Source organism: Phoenix dactylifera, chromosome 14, assembly GCF_009389715.1.
Source record: "Phoenix dactylifera cultivar Barhee BC4 chromosome 14, palm_55x_up_171113_PBpolish2nd_filt_p, whole genome shotgun sequence".
Taxonomy (NCBI): Eukaryota; Viridiplantae; Streptophyta; class Magnoliopsida; order Arecales; family Arecaceae; genus Phoenix; species Phoenix dactylifera.
The window spans coordinates 13,608,548-13,634,043 of NC_052405.1; the positions used below are offsets into that span (position 1 = coordinate 13,608,548).

General features: G+C 37.5%; 1 protein-coding gene and 1 pseudogene across 1 annotated transcript; both read left to right on the forward strand.

Moving 5' to 3' along the window:
• Positions 1 to 3,318: 3,318 nt before the first annotated feature.
• LOC120113171 (regulator of nonsense transcripts UPF2-like) lies at positions 3,319 to 8,339 on the forward strand (the record flags this gene model as incomplete). Its single annotated transcript, XM_039133982.1, has 2 exons — positions 3,319 to 3,462; positions 7,862 to 8,339. Coding segments are annotated over 2 exons (516 nt in total), but the record flags the coding sequence as incomplete, so codon positions are not given.
• Positions 8,340 to 10,895: 2,556 nt separating this feature from the next.
• LOC120113066 lies at positions 10,896 to 21,924 on the forward strand (annotated as a pseudogene).
• The last annotated feature ends 3,572 nt before the right edge of the window (positions 21,925 to 25,496 follow it).

Here is a 25,496-nt window from a genome sequence, read left to right on the forward strand (position 1 = left end):
AAATTTGTGGTTTTGCCAACTTCCTGTCATATCTCATGGAGGAAAGTTTTGTCCTTAGCTAAAACCAAATGTCTGCTTTTGTTAGTATTCTTCTGTGAAGCTTAGAATGGATTTCCTTCCATATTTATATTTAAGATAAAGATGTTATCCAACTACTGCTTAATAGTTTTTTAAAATAACAAAGTAAATTTTCAAGTGATGTTCTGAATTGTCTTGTCGAATTGTACATCTATGGTTACAAGTACTTTTATGAAGTTGATGGATTTAAAGAAGGCACACTGGGGTTGGTCATGGGTCTATTACCAACTATCAGGAATTAGGAATGAGTGAGGGTATTCTTAGTGAAAGCTATGAGAAATTTCACCCTCAGCTAAGTGATTATTAACAGATGAGATGACAGAGTCTGCTGTCTAGTAGCTCTCTTAGATGACACAGTCTGCTTTCTAGTAGCTTTCTTACACAATGTTTTTGAAAAGGACTGATGCCAGCCCATGTCAGTCACTGGATGTTACAACACCTTTATCGACAAACTGTTCAGCCAGTACTCTGTATCCGTATGAGTGGGTATGTAGCCATCATTATGGGCTGTACTGATGCTACTTGAATCCTTGCTCTTATATGCTCAATCAGTTTTAGGTAATTTTTGGTATCTTGCTATTCATGATCTTCTTTCTCAATTTTTTTTCTGGGTGTAATTTAAAGGTTTCTCAGCATTATACTTGTTCCACTAGTCTATAATATATCAAAGAAATGAAAGTTTTAAAATTTGGAATATACCATTAAGATTTTGTATGTTGCAACCCCCCCCCCCTCCTCTCTCGGGGGGCGAAAATAAGAACTCTCCTTAACAGAAAGAATATTTCCACGCAATCTCCTAGTTGCACTCAAATATCAGAAGCATAAAGAAGATATAGTGCCAGAAAATGTAGTTGCATAATTTAGATTCTTTAACATGTCATTGCACCATAATAAAGACACATTTCCTCAATTCCAATCTAATGGTATCAAAAATATAGACACCATTGCTCTTTCCTGATGCCATATTATCGTAAATATTGACAACTCTATCATATTCCTTTCAGATTCAGATCATAACACTCTATTGAGGTCACATAGCAAGTTTTCCTTTTCTTTACTCTATAGTTTCTTCCATAAAAAAAGAGAAAAAAAGATAAGTGAACGAAATATAGAATATCTTTACCATAAATAAGTGAATGAATGATTCCAAATATCAAAAATTATCACATCTATCCATCAAATGTTTTCTTCATAGTTATGCATTATTTTTATTTTTAAATTTGATTTTTAACTATTTTCTGTTTTAATTCAGTCTGCTTTTATTTTTTACATTAAGTTTATTTTTTTATTTTCCATATTCAATTTTGTATCCTTCTAAAGCTTCTCTGATGTCCGTTATATCTTCTTGTTAGAAATGGCTTATGGAGGATTGGATGCCAAACAAATGTCATGAAGTTATAATTTATAATTGTGTTTTCTTTCATACCTTGGCATAAGGAACAAAGTGAATCAATTAAGAAACACTTTTTTAAAAATAATACAACAAAATCCTATGATTTCTTGTGGCTTCTATAAACAGGTAGCTTCTTCCTTTTTATGCCTCTGTTGTTCTAGATGCACGGTGTACATATATTTTTCCTCTATTTAACCCTCAGTTTATTCATAGGTGTTATTTATATATTTTGCTTTCTTTCTCCTTGGTACTTGACATGTAATGAATACAACATACTATATTTTCCAATTTCTTTACAAAAGACAAATTATTTTCATTCGATATGATGCTTATTAATGAAAATGCAAATCCAACTTTATGACTGTAGAAGTCTTTTATTTATCAATAATGTTGATCAGATGGCTTAGGGTTTTAAGTAAATAGTGAATTATTGTTGAAGCTTTTTATGTTTTAAGCTTGGGATTGGTGCTAGCAAGGTTTGGAGTCTTGGTATCGGGCACCATACTGGTATATTACCGGTTTAGTACGGGGACACACGTTGTACCTAGATATCTTTTGAGTCATTTTTCTTACTTCCTATCTCGGTACTGCTTGAATCTGGGTAGTATAGGTCGATATGTACCCTGGGTCACCTCGATACATCTTGGTATGCCTCGGTATGAGTCGGTACGGGTTCGAATGGGGCCTGTACCAACCCGAATACTGGGTGGTTCGGGGTGGTAGGGCAAACACTGCTCTAGCCTCTTTTAATCCCTCTAAAATCATGTCTTTTTTTTTTCTGATCTTGAACTGTAGTGGATGAAACATAGTTGATTCCAAGATGACCTATTCAATTGCTTCAGATCACTAGTTTTTTATAATTTTACTAGTGTCAACTTAAGCAAATTTGTCAGTGAAGCTGTGGCAGCTATTTGTGATGGCAAGCTTAGAACTTCAGATATACTAGCTGCTGTGCAGGTATCAAATTGACAATTTACATTTTTGTTCCTGCATGGCTTGCAAATATTGTCTTTATCTTTGTGTCCAGCTTGAACTTTGTTAGTTATTAGAAAACATCTCAAATCTCTACTGACTACTTGATAGGATTCTAGGACCTTTTACATCTATCCTTTTAGTTGGTGCATATTTAAATTGTATACCCATATAATATTCCTAAGACATGGATTGTGTGCTTTGTTTTCTTATTTTTCTTGCATTAAGTTTGTCTTTTTGTTTAAGAATAGTCAAGAAGAAAAATGTCAAATCATTTCATCATACTTGCAGTTGTTTCCATGTATCTTACTTTGTTTTGGTCTTTTTTGTGGTCAAGTTTTCTGAATTGGGAGTTGTTCTTGGGTTCTATTTTTCTGCTATTTATATCATATTTGGCCCCCCTTTTTTCTAATATTTGAATGTGATTAACTATTTAATCCTTACTGGGTTTGTCTCAGAAAACATTTAATTTTGTGAAACCATTTCTGAAAATCTTGGTGTTACAACATTTTTTTTTAACTATTCATTTCTAATTTCATTGTTCTTAGTTTTTAAGTTTGGCTTTTTGTTTAAGAATAGTCAAGAAGAAAAACGTCAAATCATTTCATCATACTTGCAGTTGTTTCCATGTATCTTACTTTGTTTTGGTCTTTTTTGTGGTCAAGTTTTCTGAATTGGGAGTTGTTCTTGGGTTCTATTTTTCTGCTATTTATATCATATTTGGCCCCCCTTTTTTCTAATATTTGAATGTGATCAACTATTTAATCCTTACTGGGTTTGTCTCAGAAAACATTTAATTTTGTGAAACCATTTCTGAAAATCTTGGTGTTACAACATTTTTTTTTAACTATTCATTTCTAATTTTTTAACTATTCATTTCTAATTTCATTGTTCTAATTTCATTGTTCTTAGTTTTGTCCTCTAAAACTAGTGTCAACTTAAGCAAATTTGTCAGTGAAGCTGTGGTAGCTATTTGTGATGGCAAGCTTAGAACTTCAGATATACAAGCTGCTGTGCAGGTATCAAATTGACAATTTACATTTTTGTTCCTGCATTGCTTGCAAATATTGTCTTTATCTTTGTGTCCAGCTTGAACTTTGTTAGTTATTAGAAAACATCTCAAATCTCTACTGACTACTTGATAGGATTCTAGGACCTTTTACATCTATCCTTTTAGTTGGTGCATATTTAAATTGTATACCCATATAATATTCCTAAGACATGGATTGTGTGCTTTGTTTTCTTATTTTTCTTGCATTAAGTTTGGCTTTTTGTTTAAGAATAGTCAAGAAGAAAAACGTCAAATCATTTCATCATACTTGCAGTTGTTTCCATGTATCTTACTTTGTTTTGGTCTTTTTTGTGGTCAAGTTTTCTGAATTGGGAGTTATTCTTGGGTTCTATTTTTCTGCTATTTATATCATATTTGGCCCCCCTTTTTTCTAATATTTGAATGTGATTAACTATTTAATCCTTACTGGGTTTGTCTCAGAAAACATTTAATTTTGTGAAACCATTTCTGAAAATCTTGGTGTTACAACATTTTTTTTTAACTATTCATTTCTAATTTCATTGTTCTTAGTTTTGATCCTGCATTTACATCAGCATTTTCATTTCAGTTCTGTTTGCAGCATGCTCACAACCTTTTTAGTGCTTGACAGTTTGTTGCATACTTCGAAGCTAGTCTTGTACTTGTCTTTAAGTAGAGCATAATTACAATAAAGTAATAGGTAACGTGAATTATGCTTTTTTCATTGAGTTTGGAATTGATGTTATGGGGTACATGATGTTTTGTCAAGTTACTAGGTGTCCAAAAGCTAAGGATCGCCGAACCGTACCGGTCGGCGCCGATATCGGTTCAGACCGGTATCGAACCGGCCACAGTGCACACACAGCGAAGGCGAGCGTGAGCACGCATGAATATGCCACAACGCGCTACAGTGGCATTAAATGCTACTGTAGCAGAGCTATAGTGTATGGCTATAGTGGCATTAAATGCCACAGTGGACCGGACTCGGTGCCGGTTCGCACGGAGTCCTGGTCAAACCAGACGGAACCGGTCCGGTTCCGTCTGGTTCGGCCTTATACTGGTCGGGGCCGGAACCGTTTTGTGTAGCCAGCACACTGCTGAAAGCAGACAGACGAGCATAAAACATACAATGACAAAATTTGGCAGCATGGTACAGTCAACAAATAACCAGATGAGACTAACTCTACTCGAGAAGGCATGACTCTGTTAATTAAAGCATGTTATTTGAGAGTACGGGCTGAACCGTACCGGCCGATTCAGCATATCTTGCCAAAAGCATATATATTTGATGTGTATGCAGATGTCTATATATTGTAACATGCAACTAATTGGATCTATTTCCTGATATTTGCTAAAATTGGTAAATGATAAGCCAAACTTACATTAATTTGACTTATACGTAGAATTGCCAGAAGTTGATGTGTAATTGGAGGGTCAAGCCTATGAAATGTCTAGTTATTCATGAAATTCAATTTAAAGTGTTTAGATAATGGTCGGCGGAATTGTTCCGAATCGGATAGTTCCGGCCGATTCGAGCCGTACCGGTGGCTCACCGGTACGGTTCCGGCAATAGAAACGAAATCCGTTGCCGGAGGCGGAGGAGAAGGAAAAGAGAGAGAGAGAGAGAGAGAGAGCGGAGGAGAGAGGGTGGCGGAGGCCGGCAGAGGGACCTTTTGCGATTTACGCGGCTGTTCCCCTGTTTCGTTCCGCCGGGCCTCTGCCATGCCTCCGCCACCCTCCGCCGGCCTCTCCCTCCCTCCCCCGCTCTCTCTCTTTTTCTCTCTTGTTCTCTCTCTTCCCTATCTGTTCTACTGTGTCTGTACGGGCCTGGCGTGGCACGATACAGGCCCGTACCGACTCGTCCTATTGGAAAACTAGTACGGTGCCCAGTATTGGTTCCACCAACGTTGGTTTGGATAGCACCTTTTGGAACTAGATATCATGGATTAAGTGCTGATTGGCATGACACAACATGATACGGATCATGCTAGTACCTTATAAGCATGCAGAACCATCATGTTGTTGTCCGCATATAATTACTTTTATGCTGCTGTGTGAAGCAATGGCATGGGATGGCATGGCAGGAATGACACTAGTATTATGCCAGCACCTTACTGGCACACAATTCTTCCATCTATGGGATGTGGAAGTGGAGGTAGGGGCATATTGCATCTGGGAGGTAGGGTGGTGGTGCAGTGTGATGTTTTAAGAAGGGTGAAGGATATATAGGAGAGTTTGAATCACCGTCATGGTGTGAGATTCTAGCAAAGCAGAGTGCAAAGGAGAGGGCAACTCATAGTGTTTCCATTGTACTTACACTAGTCTTTCCCCCTTATGCCCTTCTATTCTTGTAAGTCACTAAGATGTTCCAAAACAGTTATGGATTTGATGCTTCACATTGTCAGGTGGATATTTGATTAGGATCCAGCTGGAAATTGACCTGAATCAGAATAGTTGATACCCTTGTTGTATGTATTTATGCATATTTACTTGCCGTCATCCCGAACTTCATTTTGTAACTCACAATCAATTTGTGTTATCCATTTTCTTTTACTTAATCCTTCTTTTAATATATCAGTTGCTATTATCTTTTTTTTTTTTTGAAAAATCAGATCCACCTGAAATGATTTTGACACCTTTATTTGTCATCTGTATGGTTTCCATCTTTCCATTTCTACGTCCTTGCTGAATCATTATTTTGTTATTACTGTCTGAGCCAGATCTTCTTCATCAGTGTATTTGAAATTTTGAATCATTACTATGTACTCCTAGTGCAAATCCTTTTTGGTAGTTAAGAAAGTCTTTTTTCATTGTTCTATAGTCCCATCATATTTTACAAGGATATCAACATCTTTATGGTTCATGGATTATGCTTCTAATATGGCTTAGAGCTCTATCTATTCAACCCCCATCTTTGCTAGATCTGGGTTTCCTTCTTAGTCATGTTTTATGTGAAGAAGTTAATATGCAAAGCTGCTTGTTCAATGATGGTTTCCAACCTCTCTGCCTTGGAATTCTTGATGTAATCTATTTTTCATGTCATTTATCAATCTGAGACCTTTTTCTTATTAATTATGTATTACACTCTAGGTTTACTATTCAGTTACTTTGTTTAAGCATCTTTTAACTTTAGATTTGTCTACACGGCCCAGCCACTTAGCTGATACCTTCTACCATAAGGTCCCCTTTTGCCTCCATTCATCCGTCTTATCCTTATATATTTTGCCATTATATGTCAATTATCAAGGGCCGAAAGAACATAACCACCACCTAACTCTTACTCTTTTCTCTCTTACTGGCCGTTTTTACTAGTCTATGCTTGGTAATCAAACGTTACCTGGGGATAACTTGACATTTCTTATTTCATTTGTTATTGTTCTGGATGCTAGGTCTGCATCTGGTGATGCAAATTAAAGCTCAGGTTTGTTCTGATGTTATACACCTGCAATTCAGGAATAGCTTTAAGGGAATGAGTTAATGTTGACAGATAAAAACCCTTTAGGATGTATCCTTAATGAGTTAATGTTGTCTACACGCTCTTGATGATCTATGGTTTCTCTTACATTTACCTGTTTATGGCACAGTTGTATAATTTAGGGATAATCAATATATACAGTTCAATAAATATGAGTGTAAAAAAACACACCACAAAATTAAGATAATCTTATTAATAATTTTGTGGTTCTTCCTTGCAATGTCAAGTATTTTTGTTCCACCTCATTGTGTTATTTAAAAAGGTCGAAACACTGATCCATAAGAGTCAGAATCGTGCAGCATCATGAATCAATTTTATACATTCAGGCATCTTATTCTGCTACATGGGAACATTCACTTATCTATTACTCTGATTATTTTTGTTGATCAGTCTTTTATAGGTTCTCGTAGCAGTTTTTTCTCCACTTTATTTTCAGAAAACTCTCAAATAACATGCTTTAATTAACAGAGTCATGCCTTCTCAAGTAGAGTTAGTCTCATCTGGTTATTTGTTGATTGTACCATGCTGCCAAATTTTGTCATTTTATGTTTTATGCTCGTCTGTCTGCTTTCAGCGGTGTGCTGGCTACAAAGATAAAAGAAGAATGCAAAAGCAGGGTCGATAAGTCCTTTGTCTTAAAAGAATTTTTTCCCATGCTAAATCAAGCTTACATGGAGTTGGATCGACTTGCTATCTCGAAAGAACTACAGTAAAAACTTGTAGTAATGCTGTATCTTACCTAGGTGTTAAGTGAATTGCTGCCTCAGCATGGAAGGTTGATGACTTAGTGTTTTAGTCTGGCTGCATAAACTATACTGTAGAAATAAATCTTTACATTAATGGTAACATGCAAGTGCTATTAACTTGTTTTGATGCTATAATCCTTTTTTTATTTATGTGTTCCTGTTTGTAGGTCTGCTCGTTGCTTCATCAGAGATACAAAGACTTCTCTCCTTGTCTTATTCAGGGCCTCCTGAAAGTGTTCTTTCCAGGAAAATGTGGTGATGATTTGGATGCAGATAAAAACATGAGGGCAATAAAGAAGAGGAGCACTCTAAAACTTCTAATGGAACTTTATTTTGTTGGAGTTGTTGAGGATGCCAGCATTTTCGTAAATATTATTAAGGATCTTACTAGCTTGGAACATTTAAAAGATCGGGATGCAACTCAGACAAATTTGTCCCTTCTTACCAGTTTTGCTCGACAAGGCAGATATTTCTTAGGGCTCCAGCTCCATCAGCCTGGACAAGAAGTTCATGATGAGGAACTACCTAGAATTTGCTAAGTTTTATGCTACTGCTTTTGTAAGTTGACTTAGTATGGATGATGGTTAGGTCTTGTTCTGCCAAATTGGTGGACCTATTAATGGGAATTTTGAAATTGTTTGCATATGTGTATATATTGTTCTATTTTCATTGTAAGACAATGGAAGCCAATTATTTTTATCACACCCCAGCACATATGCCATCTAATAATCTGGATATTAGTCTTGTTATGTATTTAAGTATCAAAAACCTACCATCATATGTGAATACATGGTTTCAAAACTCTTGGAACGGGATTGTATGACTGATATCGTACGTTCGATGTAAAACATGCATCGTTATAGGTGCTGGCATCGCCAAAACTGTGTACCGGTATGTACCAGCCATACTAGTCTGCACTACTCCATACTGGTGTGTAACGATGGTATCCTACCAATTGTACCAGGACACACCAACAGTTTTTCATTTTTTCTGAAGCTCTTAGTTTTGTTATAAGCCCATTGATACCAGAACCTTACCATTCTAATGGAAAAATAATGTAGGATTCGGTACTGGTATTTAAAACCTTGTACAAATATATGCTTCTACACTAAGTACTTACTATTTTCTTTTCTTCTTTGATATATTTAATGCTCAGCATCGAAGTTTCTATATAAAGTAATATAGGAATACTCCAATTGTTTATTAACATGATCATACTAGCCATCTAGCACTAGTGAGATTTCATCCTCGCTTCATTATAGATTTGTGCTCATAATTGTTTTGAAAAAACTAAAAGTCAAAAAAGATGCATTTTTGATATAGTAATAAATATCACCATCTGCTTGTTGCTGGGAGTAAGTTTGCTGATATGTGGTTGCATAATCCATCTCATGGATGATATTAAACTAGTGGACAAGTAAATACAATATTGTCTGGTTTGATAGATTGTAGTTCAAAGAAACTTGTAGGTGGTATTGCTTTTATGTGCTTGATAATTCAATATTTAATATGCTAGATAATATTTTATAGTTAGCTTACCCAACTAGATATATTGTGGTCAGTGTTCAGTATTTAATTTGTTGAAGCTTCAATACCTTGAACAATCATCATGTTAGGCTTAAGGTGGCTGATATCTCTTTTTCCAACTATTTGGGGTCGGGTTTATGAATCCTTATTTGCCAAGTATCCTTTTCTAGGGCTACCTCTGATGTTGTTCGAAATTTCTTCATTTCCTTTCTCACAACCTCTATTCATGTTAATTTAGGTCTTCCTCTTCTTTCAACCTTTAACACAAACTAAAATACCTCTCCTTACAGGAGCCGCCTAAGATCGTTGTTATACATCACCATACCATCTCAATCGATTTTCAATCACTTTATCCTTAATTTGTGCAACCTCTAATATATTCATTTCTTAATCTATCTTTACTAGTTTTACCCTACATCGATCTTAATATTCTCGTTCTGCCACACTTAATTTGTTTTCATGTACCTTCTTTATCACCCAACACTTTTAGCCTACAATATTGCGGGTGTTACTGTTATTACAATACTTATCCTTATGTCTCCAAGGTAATGCATGTATCATATAATATCCTAGATGCACTTTCTACTTCATCCATCCAGCTCATGCTATTGTATATATCTTCATTTATCTCCTCATCATTTTGTACAATAGATCCTAAATTATGAAATCTATTTCCGTGGTATCTCTTGTCCATCAATCTTATTTGATAATATGTCTTCATTTTCATTCTCATTAAATTTACAATTCATGTATTCTCTTTGTTCTACTAGTTTTTAAGCCTTTATCCTCTAACCCTTGTCCTCTATAAATCCAATTTAGTATTTAATCTAGCTTTCTTTTCATTGATCAATGCTATATCGTCTGCAAAAAATATACACGATAGGACATCTTTCTGAATATCAGCTATGAGTGGAATGTGTTGTGGTCAGTGGTTGTATTTAATTTACTGAAGCATCAATGCCACGGAACATCATTATTGGACGGCTCGAAGTGGCTGATGTCCCTTTCTAGATGATTATGTTATCAAGTAGATAATTCATGAAAAACCCTGTTAATTCACTGGTTAATATTGCTCGACCATAGTGATGTAGGTTTTAGCTTGCTCTTCAGTTTGTTCTTCATGGGGTAATGAGAAGTTGATAATCTTCTCGCACCAACCTACCTAGAGTGGAGGTGGACTACAATTTTTCCAGAGGCTATTAGAATGTTGTACTTCACATTATTGTTTACCAACAGTGACATAATGTAATTTTCATCATTTTGGTGAAGAGAACTTGAATATTCTAAATAATGTCTTCTGGGAAGATGTCAACTTTCGAACTATGTTTTGTATTAATAGGGTTCAGTGATGCCATCTGTGTTTACTTAACTGATCAATCTCCTCACCAGATTCCCTTGGAACCATCACCCCATTTTTGGGGTCATTGGATGAGCAGATGACAACCATAACAATTTGTGTATTGCATGCTTGTGGTGTGTGTAAATTAATTAAAATTTAATTTGATGCCTTCATGTGAAACTTCAATCTGCCATAACCTTGGTGGCATTGTTGTGTGGGGTTCATAGTGTTTAACCTGTTCCTGAGCTACAGTTCCATCCCCTATTTTTTTCTGTTTTGCCATATTTGTTGCTAACAATTCGACACATACCATTTCCTCTATACTATCTCATTCTCATGCTGTCGTTCATGCTATTAAGTATTAACCAAATTAGTGAAGAGGTATGCAGTGATATGATATGCATATATTTTAGTCTATATAATCTTTTTATTGTTTTATCATGTATGCTAAAGTTGATTTGAAAATTTACAGAAGAATAATTTCTCTAAAAATTAATCTTCGTAAATTAAATTTAACATGCATGCTGAGCAGAACTCAATCTCAAGAAGGTTTGTTCATTTTTTAAGACTATTGCATTAAAGAAACACATCAACAGATGAATAGAGAATGGATATAGAATGATCCTGTTAAAATGGATCTATGTGGTACTCCACCTTATGCAGATTCTGTGTTGTCTTCCTGCTTATTTGACTTATATAGAGTTTGAGCTCTTTCTCCTGAAATGTCTTCCTGCTCATTTACATCATCACCCTTCACGGGTTGAGTTCCCATGTTGACCTCCTTAATGCTGTTTGAAGAAGCTAAAGAAGGGTTTCTGATACACTGGCTGATCCATTGGATGGGCATTTTCTCAAAATGATGTGTGGACTGGCTTATCCATACCAAATAATGATCACAGACTTTTGCATGGTGGCTTAAGCATCTGTCTCCCCTACCTATGCTAGAAATGCCTTCAAGCAATATGTCCATTTTACTTCAGTGGGCAATACTTTCTTTAGGTATGCTCAATCACCTGAATTGATTCTGGAAAACCAAACCTGTAGGGCTTGAACCAGAATTGTCTTAGGCTCATATATTCCTTTTTCTGATTCAGCCTAGGACATTTGTGATAAACTGTTACATACGGCTATGGAGCGAGGATGGATGGAGGATTGGGCCAGGTTTAAATTATGAAGAAAATCCATTATTTTGCACCCTTTCTGATCAAAGATTAGTTAGTTTATATCTAGATTCAGCAAAATATGCTCCAACAAACACTGAAAATTTATTAGCTTTGACTGACCAGAAGGCAATTGGCATGTCTTGAATGGCTACATTTATATGTACATAATGGACATAGATACGTTCAGCAGCTCAGCAGATGCTGTGAATTCTGTGTCCATCAATCTTGGAGGTTCATCTCTTTTTCTTTTCCACGAAAAGCATGTCTTAACATCAGCTATAAGTCTATTTTAGTGATCCCAGAATATTTCTCTCATTTTTCAGTTGCTGCAATGGCTTAATATTATACTTTGCCAAAAATGTGAGAATTCTTCACGTGCATGATGAAAGCTGTGTTCATGTTCCATTTTATCATAAAATGTTGGCATTGGGAAGAAAGAGTAAATTGCACTTAAAAGCTTGCTCCTATATTGGCATTTATTGGTATAAAAGGCATAGTTGCAGCACTGTTAATTTCAGATACTTATTGTTCAGAATTTGTCAAAGCTCATTTCTTCCATCTTCTTTAGCTTCGAATAGCATGCCAGAATATTAGGTACGGTAAGATTGACTTATTGGCTGTATGAAACATAGGTCACTCTTCATAGGCTTTCTTAAATTCTTATTAGATTTTATTTTGTTCGGTAAGTACTAGATTGGTCACCTTTATTTTCTGATTTTTATTATCTCTATATCTTCTAACTGTATGATTGCAGATTCCTTCTTCCTCAATTAACTTTCTACCATGTCTCTTGCAGTTCTTTAAAGGCCTTAATGTCACTGCAGATCAAAAGAAGTTCTTCAAGAAAGCATTGCACTCATATTATGATGCTGTAGCTGAACGACTTCAATCTGAGCATAATGTAAGTTTTGGAACTGTCTAAAATTTTGGCATAATCTGAATATGCTTCTCTTAGCCTGGTTGAGCATGTGCTGCTTGCTTTGATTGTAATTCATTTGCTTTACCCTTCATTTTTGATGTATTAGTATAATCCTTTTATGTTTTTCCATGTTTGTGCAACAACTTTCCAGAAGCATTGAATAATATTGATTTTTTTTTTTTATACTATGCAGTCTCTTCGAATGCTGGAACTTGAGAATGCAAAGATCTCGAGTGCTAAAGGGGAGCTTAGCGATGAGAATGCAGCTTCATACGAGAAGCTTAGGAAATCTTATGATCACTTATTTCGTTGTGTCTCCTCGTAAGATCGTTAGCCAAACTTTCTATCTTGATATTTTGCTTTGAACTTAAATGTCTCATAGTTCCTAGTCTAATGTCTTTTCTTGTTTTCATGAGTAGATTAATCTCTTTATTATATTGTAATGCAAACTCAGAAATCCTGCCTTTATCTTAATATGTCACTTTGAGTTACCATTATCTTTGTATATGCTATTATCTCTAGTATACATACTTCTTTTGGTTCAGTTCTCAATCTTTTAAGGAAAGAGTTCGGAGATGTACCAATTAAACGCGGAAACTTTCTTTCAAATTACATAATTTACAAAAGTCTTTAGTTAGAAGAGGTACCGACAACCAGTTGTGCTTCCACATGTGCATTGCATGTGCCAATGACAATTGCTATTTTATGTTGCAAGCTCTCAGCTTGATTTTATGTTCCAGTGTCACTCTTGTATGACTACACATGCTCGTCTTTAGTGAATACAAACCTTTTGCTTCATTTCTGTCTTGAAGAGACAGGAGAAGCATACTATGTAATAGGGGGAGTATCCTTTTCAAGTTACATGTCTCAGTGGAGAAAAGTTTTCAATCAGAATGGACTCGTTACTTCATCTGTCAGTCATGTCTATATGAGCTCGAAGTCTTCATAAATGCACATCCTTAGGTTTGATTTTGTACTCCTCTCTGAGGGAGAGAAATAAGAGGTGTGTCAGCCCAGTTCATTTATCCAGTTTCATAAATAATAGAAAGTAATCTGTTAGCTAATGGGAAACCGTAGCCGTCAATTTTTCCTTTCATGTGCCTAACACATGCCAAACATTAGTTTATTGATGTTGCATGCTTTTTGCACCTTTTCTCTCTTCCTTCTATAAATTTTCTTTCTTTCTTTCTTTCGTTTTTTCTTCCTGCCTTTTATTTATTTCTCATTAGCTTCATTATTGTGCTTCCATCTACAATCTCATTCTTTTTTTCCCCTATTTTTCGGTATACAGTTTAGCTGAGGCCCTTGATATGCAACCTCCAGTAATGCCAGATGATGGGCACACGACTAGGTTAACCACAGGTGTGGATGTACCATCTTCCGCTTCTGGAAAGGAGTCTTCTGTGCTTGAACCTGTGTGGGATGATGAAGACACAAGGGCATTTTATGAATCCTTACCTGATCTGAGGTTGGTTAAAACTTTTACTAGTGTTGTTTATGCTATCGTTCAGAACTATTATATAGAATTTATACTCTCTGAATTTTCAGTTAAAGATACTGTTCTTATTTATCTATGTGAGAGATTTCTGTTATTTCTGTTTGTTTGTAGTTCATGTGATACAAATTGGCTTATTTTGTAACCAGAGCTTTTGTTCCTGCTGTATTATTGGGAGAAGCAGAACCGAAGTCGAATGAGCAACATCCAAAGACACCAGAACGACAAAATGTAAGGATGAAATGGTTATCTTCTGGCATCTCTCTAATGAGTTTTAAAAGTTTATGAAAAGAATATATTGCCTTAAAATTTGCATTAATTTTTCTGAGAATGGTGTACTGTAATCAAATTTGTTAGGGAACTAATAATCTTAGAAGCTGAGTGCTCCTTATCATGTTACTGAAGTAGCAAGTATAGAGCCATCAGGAGCATGATAGTTTTACTATCAGAGATCTCATTTAGTATTTTTTGTGTTTGAAAATGCCTTAAAAATTTTATCCCAAAAAACCTTAAAATTCTGCTCAGGGTTATGGGTATTGTTACACTTAAAGGGTGATTTGCCCTAGCATCATTTTTCCATGGTTAGTTTGTCTGTTAAAATCCGAAAATGGTAAGATTGAACTGAAACGATGTCTTCCACTAATTGTTTAGTGTGACTTTGCTGAGCTTGGTTCCATATCTTAGTTGTAAAAAAATGAGAATTGATAGGGGAATGATAGTGACGTAAAAGGAGTGGGGATGCATCCTTTGGCAAATGTCAGGTTCTTAAACCACCAAGGGAAAACTGTTGGAACATATATTTATTTGCACATGCATATATGTTCTTTTGAGATGTTCAGTTGCAGTTTTTCTAATGCTGTTGCGTGTGTTCGAAGGGATGGTGTGATATGCAAGGTTCCTATTGGTAGATCTTGAGGTATCTTGCATCATAACAGTATATGTTCTAGTTCATATTAAATCTCCCCTGACTACTGGTATGTTAAAGTTTTACATGTTCTCCATGTGGATTTTATAGTTTCAAAATTGAGCATTCAAGTTAGTTTAGCAGATTATTCTGACTTATCTCTTGTTCAGCTGTATTCTTTTATGGATTAGGTATATCTAGGCTGGGTGTAATTTGTGGAATTGTACACTCCCCAGCTTCAAAATGTTTTTTTTTGTTTTAAAAAAATTAAGGGGATCCCCATCTTAAAATGTCAATTTAGGATCAATATCGGCTGAACCGATATTGGGCACCATACCAGTTGCCTGGTGGGACAAGTCGGTTTGGGCCCGTTTCGTGCCGTACGGTGCCCGTACCGACACAGTAGAGGAGGCGGGGGAGAGAGAAAAGAGAGAGAGAAGGGGGAGAGAGGGAGGGAGGCCGGCGGAGGGCCGGCGGAGGGCCGTCGAAGGTCGGCGACCCGGGCAAGAGACGGAGGAAACCTTCGCTGCCAGAAAACAGGGCGGGTCCCCTGTTTCGTTCGAAACTATGGTCCGACCCTTTTTTTATTTTGCAGTTTTTAAGTGAAAGCAAATCATTTTGACTTCACTTAAAAATTGTAAAATAAAAAAAGGGGTCGAAACAAGAGATCCGCCCTATTTTTCGTTTGTGGAGCCGCAAGGGCTGGAGGAGCATCCTTCGCATGGCTAGCCGGCCTCCGCCGGCTGGCTTCCACCTCTCCCTCTCCCTCTCCCTCCCCTGCTCGGTCTCTTTTTCTCTCTTTCTTTCTCCTTCTCCCCCTCCGGCAACGGATTTCGTTTCTGTTGCTGGAACCGTGTCGGTCAGCCGTCGGAACGACTCGAAACAGCCGAAACCGCCCTATTCAGGACTATTCCACTGACCCTGCTTAGGATCCTGAGATATGTAAAGTCTTTAGTTTCCTCAGATTTGATTTTTTTCTTTATCTTGTTAAGTCTGAATTGATTAATATAATTTGCTAGAATTGCTACAAAAAGCTCCTTTTACATTTCATTTAGCTTTTATTTCAACAACTTCGGTGCCTTTCATTTGATAAGGAAAGAATGATTTCTCTGGCTTTCATAATTTTAATGGAGACCTTCCCCTAGATTTCTGAATTATATGATTTGTCATATGTAGGATTTGAGTTTTATGCTTTGTTGGTCAGAGTTAAATGAGTGGCGAGTTTATTATTTTCTAAGCAAGGTCTGTTGTGCTAATATCGGGCATCGTACTAGTTGTTCGGTGGCACGAGTCGGTACGGGCCCACGCCATGCTGTACCGGGCCTGTACTGAAACAGCAGAGGAGGCAGGAGAGAGAGTGAACATGTGTGAGAAAAGGGAGAGAGGAGCGCTGGCGGAGGCCGGCGCCCGGACAGGAGGCGGAGGCTGCGGCTAGGTCTCTGTTTCGTTCAAAATGGGGTCCGACCGCTAAAATTTTTGCAATTTTTAAGTGAAGTCGCAAATCATTTGCTGACTTCACTTAAATATCGTGAAATTACAAAAAATATTTTTAAAAAATTAAGTGAAGTTGGCAATAGGTTTGCCGGCTTCAATTGAAATCTGCAAAAATAAAGGGCCTCCCTCCGGGCGCCTGTTTCGAACGAAACAAGGGACCGGAGGTGGAGCCCCGCCTCCGCATCTCTCCGGCGTTTGCCTCCTCCCCACGGAGGCTCCCTGGCCTCCGCCGGCCAGCCTTGGACGACCTCTCTTCCTTCCTCTCCCTCTCCCTCTCCCTCTCCCTCCCTCCCCCATTCTCTCTCGTTTCCTTTTTTTTTCTCCTTCTATCCCTCCGAAGACGGCGTTTCGGTTTGGTTGCTGGAACCGTCCCAGTCCGCCGTTGATACGGCTTGGTACGCTCCGAACTGGGCGGTTCGGGATGGTTCCGCTGACCATATTCTGGAGTTTCATCTCATGATTTTTGGAAGTCGATGAAACCATAAGGAGGCTCGTTGGCCATTTAAGCCTTCTGTCATTTTTGGGTTTCTTTTGAAGAATCAGTGTGATCTGGTCATTAGATGTATACCCTTTTGATCTAGTCATTGCATATACATTGCATATTTTTTGTTTCAACTCGTATGGAAGTTCATATTTTGAGTACAAATCATGTAATCACATGACATATGTAATATGTATCGAGGGGCCATATGTAAAAGATGGCCAACGGAAATTACAATGTGTTGAACATACTGAATATAGAGATAAACAAGAAATAAGCAGCCAATAAATGTTCATGACATGTGTAAAACCTAGACATCCGAAGCGCTATGAACCACAATATCATATTTTGCCATTTCCATCCATCTTCTTTGGTCTCCTGTTCTGCTTTCCAACCCTTAAACCTAAATATCAGAACACTTATTAAGATGCTCGGTAGAATTTTCCAGCCCCGAAGGTACTATGCTTTATTTTTTTCAGTTAATGGATGGTGCATTTAAAAATATCATTGTATAATTATTTTTAAAAATGCATGATAAAAAATTTCAGGTTTTGGAGGAGATTAGGCTTGGGTTAGAATTGAATGATTATGGAATGCAGCAGCAGCGCCTTGCTTACATGCGATTCTTAGGAGAGCTATACAACTATGAGCATATTGATTCATCTGTAATTTTTGAAACATTATACTTGATTATCATTTTCGGCCATGGAACACCAGAAGTAAGTAATGTGCCTTATTATTATTGATTATTGAAATTCTTATTTGTATTTCTTACCTCAAGTTTTCAATTTTTATATTAATGTTTGTAGAAATTGTTGCTGGCATGGTAGAAAACATTACATGAATGATTAAAGTTAAAGCCATATCTGGTTTTTGGGATTTGGCAAGGGTTGGTTATTTGACTAACAGTTCTATTGCATTATATACTTGGTTAATTTGCATACCAGAAGTTAAAAAAAAATATCAATTATTATATTCATCAAGATTTAAAACCAATATGTTATGGGTTCTACAAATTGATAACCTTGTTGACCTGCATTTGAGGGATTCATGTATACAGATGACTGATCTATGATGCTTTTGAAATTTGAAGCTTAAAGCTTCTTAGATTTTGGTGATGAATGACTTAAATGGACAAAAAGTTAAACAATTGTGGTCAAGCTTAAAATCTTCTGATTGCAAGTTCTAATTAGATCCTTGTTTCCAATGTTTTTGCATGACTTTATCCTAGTTGTTACATAATCATGAAATGTCTTTTAATTTTATAAAATCCTGGATAATGGATTTATAATAGAAATGCTTTCTTCTCATGCTACTTGTGTCCTAATCACTTTTCTCCCATTAATTACTGGCATTTTATTTTTGCTGTTTCTCTATTATTTTTTCCTTCTTGCCAAACCATGTAATACTATTTGAAACTGTTCTTACTTGGGGCATTTTTAAGTTAACTGTTTATGATCACGAAAACTGGAAGCTTTGCTCCAGTTAGTCACGATGTTAAAAATGCGATGTGAAATGGTCGCTAGGAGAGAACTGGTGTAACCAACTACCAAAGCTTGATGTTTCTACATAGCTTCTGGATTCAATGTAGATAAAGACACTTCCTTCTCATTTCATGCTTTTTCAGTTTCTTGTGAGCAGGCTTGGGCATTCCACAGGCTCAACAATCTAAAAATTTGTTACAATCAAGTTTAGTCAATCAAGACATAATTTAAAAAAATTATGGTCAAGACTTGAGGTTGTTCATAAAGAATTATAAAGTACAGATGAAAAACAGATAAAAGTAATGTCGTGTACCTTTTGTTGCTGATGTTGGTGAGGCATAAGCTTGTAGAGTCCCACATGGGAGTTCCAGTTCATTTAATGGAACTCTAAACCAATGGGATCATCATTATTTCAAATGAAGGAAACTGCTAATTCTCAGTCATCATATGTAAAGTGTGGAAATCTTTAACTTTGAGCACTATGTACTTTAAAATACATAACCTTTATGAAGATAATTAGTCCTATTGCAGTTTAGTAGAGGTCAGGAAACTTTAATTTTCTGCTAGTTATTAGTGATCAGATTGAATGGCCAGATCCACATGGCTGGCAGATTAAGGCGAAAGTAACTAAGACAGAATTTCAATATTATAGACAAGGAGGCTGAGATATACTGAATACCCACCTAATTACTCAAAGTCCGGAGCACTCTTCAGTTTAGCCATGATATATTGACAGAATATGGTTCTTGTGGAAATATATAACATGCGATTCTTTCAATAGTATACTGCTTGTGCATATCCGTATCTTGCATACTTTCCTCATAAAGCAATAAATTTTCTTTGGGGTACATAGGGACTATATTAACATATGTAAAAATCAGACATGAAGCTGCATGGAGATAGTGTGTTGCGATCAAACAACAGCTTTTCTAGTTATGTGAAAAAATAAAGGCAGTACAACAAAGAGAAGGAGAATAAGAAAGAGGGTAAGAGAACTAATGCTCTGAATGCACAAATTGCCAACTGTTGTTCCTTATCTTATTACTGTAACTTCTAGAAATCTCGGGGGTAAAGACAAAAACTGAGTCATTGTTCAGAAGTTAAGATATTGACAAAATCATAATTGGTAGATGCATATATTCGATACAAGAATGGCACAAGCATTGACTGCAATATGCCCGACACATCAAAAACATGATGTTGTTTTAACGCATTCAGTTATTTGGTGTTGTGAATAGCATTTTAACTTTGCAATCTGAACTTGTCCTTGTTCATGAAATCAAGTGTTTCTTTTCTTTCATTTTTCTACTTCATGTAACATGATGGAAATATTCTTTGGCCAATTTTTCTTATTAGTGCATTTTTTTATTTTTCTTATTGTAAAGCAAGATGCACTGGATCCACTAGAAGACTACTTTCGGATCAGGATGATAATAACACTTCTTCAGACATGCGGTCACTATTTTGATTGAGGTTCTTCAAAGAGGAAACTTGATAGATTTTTGATATATTTTCAGAGATACGTCCTTAGCAAAGGTCCAATACCACTAGATATTGAGTTTGACATTCAGGTTAGTTAAAATTTACTTGTCAAGTAGTTATTTATTTTTCTATCATCCAATAGTGGTATTCCTATTTCCAGTAAGTTGCTTTGAGCCTCCTAGCATGTAAGGTTATTTTAGAATTGTCGATGCACTTGTCATACCTTATAGTTACAATTATTTTGTGTATGCAATGTGATGCAGCAAAGGGTACAACCAACAGGTACTATGACCAGCTAGACCACGCCAAGCGTTGGAGGAGTCAGCTGAAAGTTTTCCAGTTTCATACTTGTCAGCTAGCTAAAGTCAAGAAACAAAATATGGAATTTTATAACCCTCTGCCTGTGCCACATATGCCAATCAAAAGGAAGAGGAAGTAAACTGGAGCAAAGAGGTTGCACTTTGAATATTAACATGCAAATAAAAGTAAACTGGATTGAAGAACCCTTTAACTTGGTGATGGAAATTCTTTTGAAAAATTGTATTAACATGCCAAAGGCTACCTCTTACAATGTATTATACACATATTTATAGGATATAATCCCCTAACCCTAATTCGGGCATTAAACTCGATACGAAATCATACTTGAAATAGGACTCGACAATAAGGAAACATGCTGGAGTTATTCTTCTACAAATATGGAAATCTGGCTAAAATTTGATATTGTTCTTAATGAAAAATCTATAAGAAAATTTGATGAATCCACTGGCTCCTCCAATGCTGGTTATAGTACATGTTGGTTGTATCCTGTGCTGCATCACAATGTGCATAATTCTTATGCTTTGAAAAAGTCACATATCTCTTTTTAGCTTTGACTATGGAAATAAAGTTCTTTTTATAGTATTGCTGAATGAAACATAGAGATTCTGGCTGATTGGATTTTGGTTTGTCAATTGGCACCTCTCTCCTTGTTGCTAGCTCCAAGGAGAGGATCCAGGTTTGATCCTGGCATGTGACCCTCCCACTATAATTCTTGGAAAACAAAAAGAAATAAAAGAAGAAACAAAGAAATTCTGCATTTATTCTGCATTAATAAATTTAGTGGATATTTCTCATTAATTAAAATGCTTGCAGGATATGTTCGCCGATTTACAACCAAACATGACTCGATACTCATCCATTGAGGAAGTTAATGCGGCACTGATTGAACTTGAAGAACATGAGCGCATAGCCTTAATGGAGAAGGCCAGCAGTGAGAAACACTCTGATGGTGAATCTCAGAAAGCTCCATCCCAAACAACTACAACCATCAAAGCCAATGGCAGCAGTGTAGCAAACAGAATGGAGGAAAATGGCAGGGTCCAGGAAGAACCACCAGATAGTGAAAGCTATTCAGATAGTGGCAGCATTGATCAGGAGGGACATGAAGACGAGGAAGATCTGTTGTATGAGGACAAATCAGATGACAGATCTGAAGGGGATGGCGACGATGAAGATGATGGGGGACCCATTGGTTCTGATGAGGAAGACATGTCCAGGTCAGGCAGAAGTTGGTGGAAGTTAATCCGAAGAAGGAAGAGGAATTTGACCGGGAAATGAGAGCCCTGATGCAGGAGAGTTTGGAGTCCCGCAAATTAGAGCTACGGGCAAGGCCCACTCTGAACATGATGATACCAATGAATATTTAAGGTTCAAAGTTTAGAAGAATGGTAGTCAGTAGTCACCAATCCGAAATCAAGACTCCTGGGACTTGTTCGGTGCAGCCTGATAAATGCAAGCTGCTGCACCACCCAGGCATTCTTCTTCAGAGTGAAGTATTTGCGAGTCTGTATATACTGTTTCTATCGTCGTCTTGGATATAGTTGTTTGGCGATTGTTGATCTCAGAAGTTAAGATTAGATAATATTCATGCTCTTACTAGAAATTCTATTTCTTTTATGTAGTACAACTTCTGTTTTAGCATGCTATGAGGATGCCACCATGAAAGTTGGCAATTAGCTTTATGAGATCTAAACTACTTGGAGAATGGACCTCTACTTAGATAATGGATGTAGCTTGTTTATTGTGCCTTGGTAAAGTTTTACCATGGTGCTAAAGCTTGTCTGGTTTCCTGTTTAAAGGCTAGAGCTTGTGATTATTTTCATCTATAGACCAAATAATGCTGAATACAATTTGATATATTACATATATTAGTAATGTAAAATAGAATACAAAGAGAGGAGTGGAGGAAAGTACTCTTCTGCAATTGTTGTTTTATAGTTCTATAAGAGTTTCAGGCAATGTTGTGAGAGGTGAGGAGGGCTATTACCTTGGCAGACTTCCCTTCCTCCTTGAAGCTGTATCATCTGGTAAATTGTTCTCAATAACTCTAGCTGCTCAAGCTGCAGGAACCATTGCACAATTAAGTTATGAAGGAGTGAACAGGGAAGCTATGGTGGAAGCTGGTGCTATACCAGTCCTGATTGATCTGTTGAGAGGTGATTCAGCGGAACTGAGGGAATATGCCGGGGAAGTTCTGATTAATTTTGCAGAAGACCTGCTTTACCACGAGAGAGTTTCTGAAGCTTTTGATATCCCTTCATTCCTGGCCGTACAAGAGAGGTTAAGCGGAATCCGGGCTTCTGATGAGCACATGGTTAGGTCTATGAGACTGATAAGTGCTGAACAATTCACATCGGACCCAGAAGTAATCTGACTCTTTTGATGGTATTCTATCAGATGTTACTGTGCTGTTATAGGTTCTTTGTCGCTGTTTGTTTTTCACCTTGTAACTTTTTTTGTTTGATTTTATCTCTTTTAATGAAGAAGATTTTGACAATGCTGTTGCGTTGTGATTAATATTCCTACAGTTATGATCAAGATATACATGCCAGCAGCAATAGAAATGTAGACTTTTACATATGGCCTCGTTTTTATTCAACAGCCTGCATTTAGGGGAGATTATGATACCCAGCTGGGATATGTTTCATGTGAGATTTGCTTCTATCGAGCAGCTTATTTTTCTTTTCAACCAACTTATGTCAATAACTAGCACTTGGTCTTTTTGTGCCTAAGAGCCTAAGAGTGAGCATCCCACAGCTGCCTTCCATGGTGCGGGAAAGAGCATTGCCTTGGGTGGGTGGTGGTTATTATCACAAACTTGTTGCAGGATAGTGTACTTCTGGACAGACTGATCATATGTCATAGGTACTGTCGCTTGATCCACCGATCCTTCTCATGGTTGATTGGGTAGAACTACTTGGTTAGACTCTTGAATTTATTCTATGCTAGATTTGAGATGTCGTTTTCCTTATGTACGAATTCCACCAGGTAAGATCATTGCTAGAAAGCTTGAGATGGGCAAAAGATATCTTTTGGATATTAGAGTATCTATAGATAGTAAAGTATGTCTCAACTGGTCTAGCTAACTGTTCTCGATTTGACCTTTAACTTTAAATGGTTGACGAGAGATATTTTTTGTACCTGTAGGCTGCTTATCCCATCCTCCTTCCTGGATGGTAGATTGTCATCTTGAGATGTAGGAAACAACTTGGCAATAGGAGTTGCTGGTGCTTGTGCTGAAGGTATCACCAATCTGAAGATGATCTTAGTGAGTTAGACAATCTTCTCCTCCAGTTGTATAAGACGTCCCTTTGTCTCATTATCCATCGAGGAAGAACTAGCATCCATACTCGTCTTTGTCCTTTGATGTACTTGAAGCACGGATAGAACTTCTCTTGATTGCTTGTTGTTCATGTATTTGGACCATGAATAGAGGCCCCCATGGATATAGAGGATTAGAGCTTTGATACCAACCTAATCCGATTGGGGAGAAAGAAGAATTTCTAGCTTTGGTACCAACTTACTCTCATTAATGTAGAGGAATCTGGCTCTCCGTAACGATCCTTTTTTGCCGACGCTTTTCCCAAGCATCGGTGCTTTTTGAACTAGCGTCATCGTAGACTATGGCTTAAGACGACGCTGATACGTGTCGTCAGAAGTAAAATTGACATCAAAACCTAGCGGTCGTTTCCCTCCTCCTCATTCTGCATCCCGATCAAGGCTAGCCCTAGCTCCTCTCCTCCTCTCTCCTCTCCAACGACGAGCGGCCGACCCTTGTCCTCTCCGGTGCCGAGCGACGTCCGACGGCAAGCTTCTCTCCTCCTCCCTCCTCTCCGACGACGAGCGGCCGACCCTTATCCTCTCCGGCGCCGAGCGACGTCTGACGGCAAGCTCCTCTCCTCCTCCCTCCTTTCTGACGACGAGTGGCTGACCCTTGTCTTCTCCGATGGCGAGCGACGTTCGATGGCAAGCTCCTCTCCTCCTCCCTCCTCTCCGACGATGAGCGGCCGACCCCTGTCCTCTCTGGTGCTGAGCGATGTCCGACGACAAGCTCCTCTCCTCCTCCCTCCTCTCCGACGACGAGTGGCCGACCCTTGTCCTCTCCGGTGCCGAGCGACGTCCGACGGCAAGCTCCTCTCCTCCTCCCTCCTCTCCGACGATGAGTGGCCGACCCTTGTCCTCTCCGGTGCCGAGCGACGTCCGACGGCAAGCTCCTCTCCTCCTCCCTCCTCTCTGGCATTTAATAGCAGGTGAGTTTTTTTCCCAACCCTCTCTGGCATTTCAAATTTTAGAATTAACCAAAAATTAGTAGCTCGTGGATTGGTCCATAGAAACAATGCCTATATGAAGTCCTTATTTATATGCATGATGTATTGTCTGTTACTTCTAATCTTATTTGCGGTGATTCGTGGTGCTTATTTTTGGATACTTATATGGTTTTTTTACGTTATCTTGCCTCTTAGATTTTCCTCGGTTGTTATTGCAGCACTTGATTTTTCTGATTCTATGTAGAATTTCTGTAATCCTTCTTTGCATTTTGTTCTTGATTTTATTGGCCTTATTCGAAACCCCCCCAAAAAAGGAAAAAAAATATAAATGGGCAACTATTTTTACGGGGCTTGTTTCTTAGTCCTCTGCTACAAGATAGAGAAAGAACATTTCATGGAAGTTTTGTTTAGGCGTGTCTGGGAGCATCACGAGCAGGATGGCCCGCTTGCTGTGGGTGCAGGATAGGTCTTCTGTCTTTTTTACTGTTTTTTCTTTGGTTACATGGTCGAGGAGATTAGCATCACTGTAAACAAAAGAGAGAAGATGGAACCTCCGCCTGTTTTCACTGAAACAGTGCCCAGTTTTTGACAAATATTTTTCACTTTCAGAAAATTAACATGGCTTTTATTGTCTACTGTTGAAGGCTCAGTGTTTAAACATAAGCTTATGCAATGCAAAATATGGAGACCACAGACCAAACGCTCTGAAGCAATTAATGCTTCCAACCCCCAAACTGCCGGCCAATATTGGTAGGAAGGAGGACCCCGCAATGCATTCAGATAATTCTAAATAAATCTTCACATTATGTGCGAAGATTCTAATCCACCACTATAAACTCTAATGTCATAGACTACTAACTCTACCTAAATAAGAAATGAAAACCTTAAGCCCTTATAATAATTTCTACCGCATCAAACTACAGAT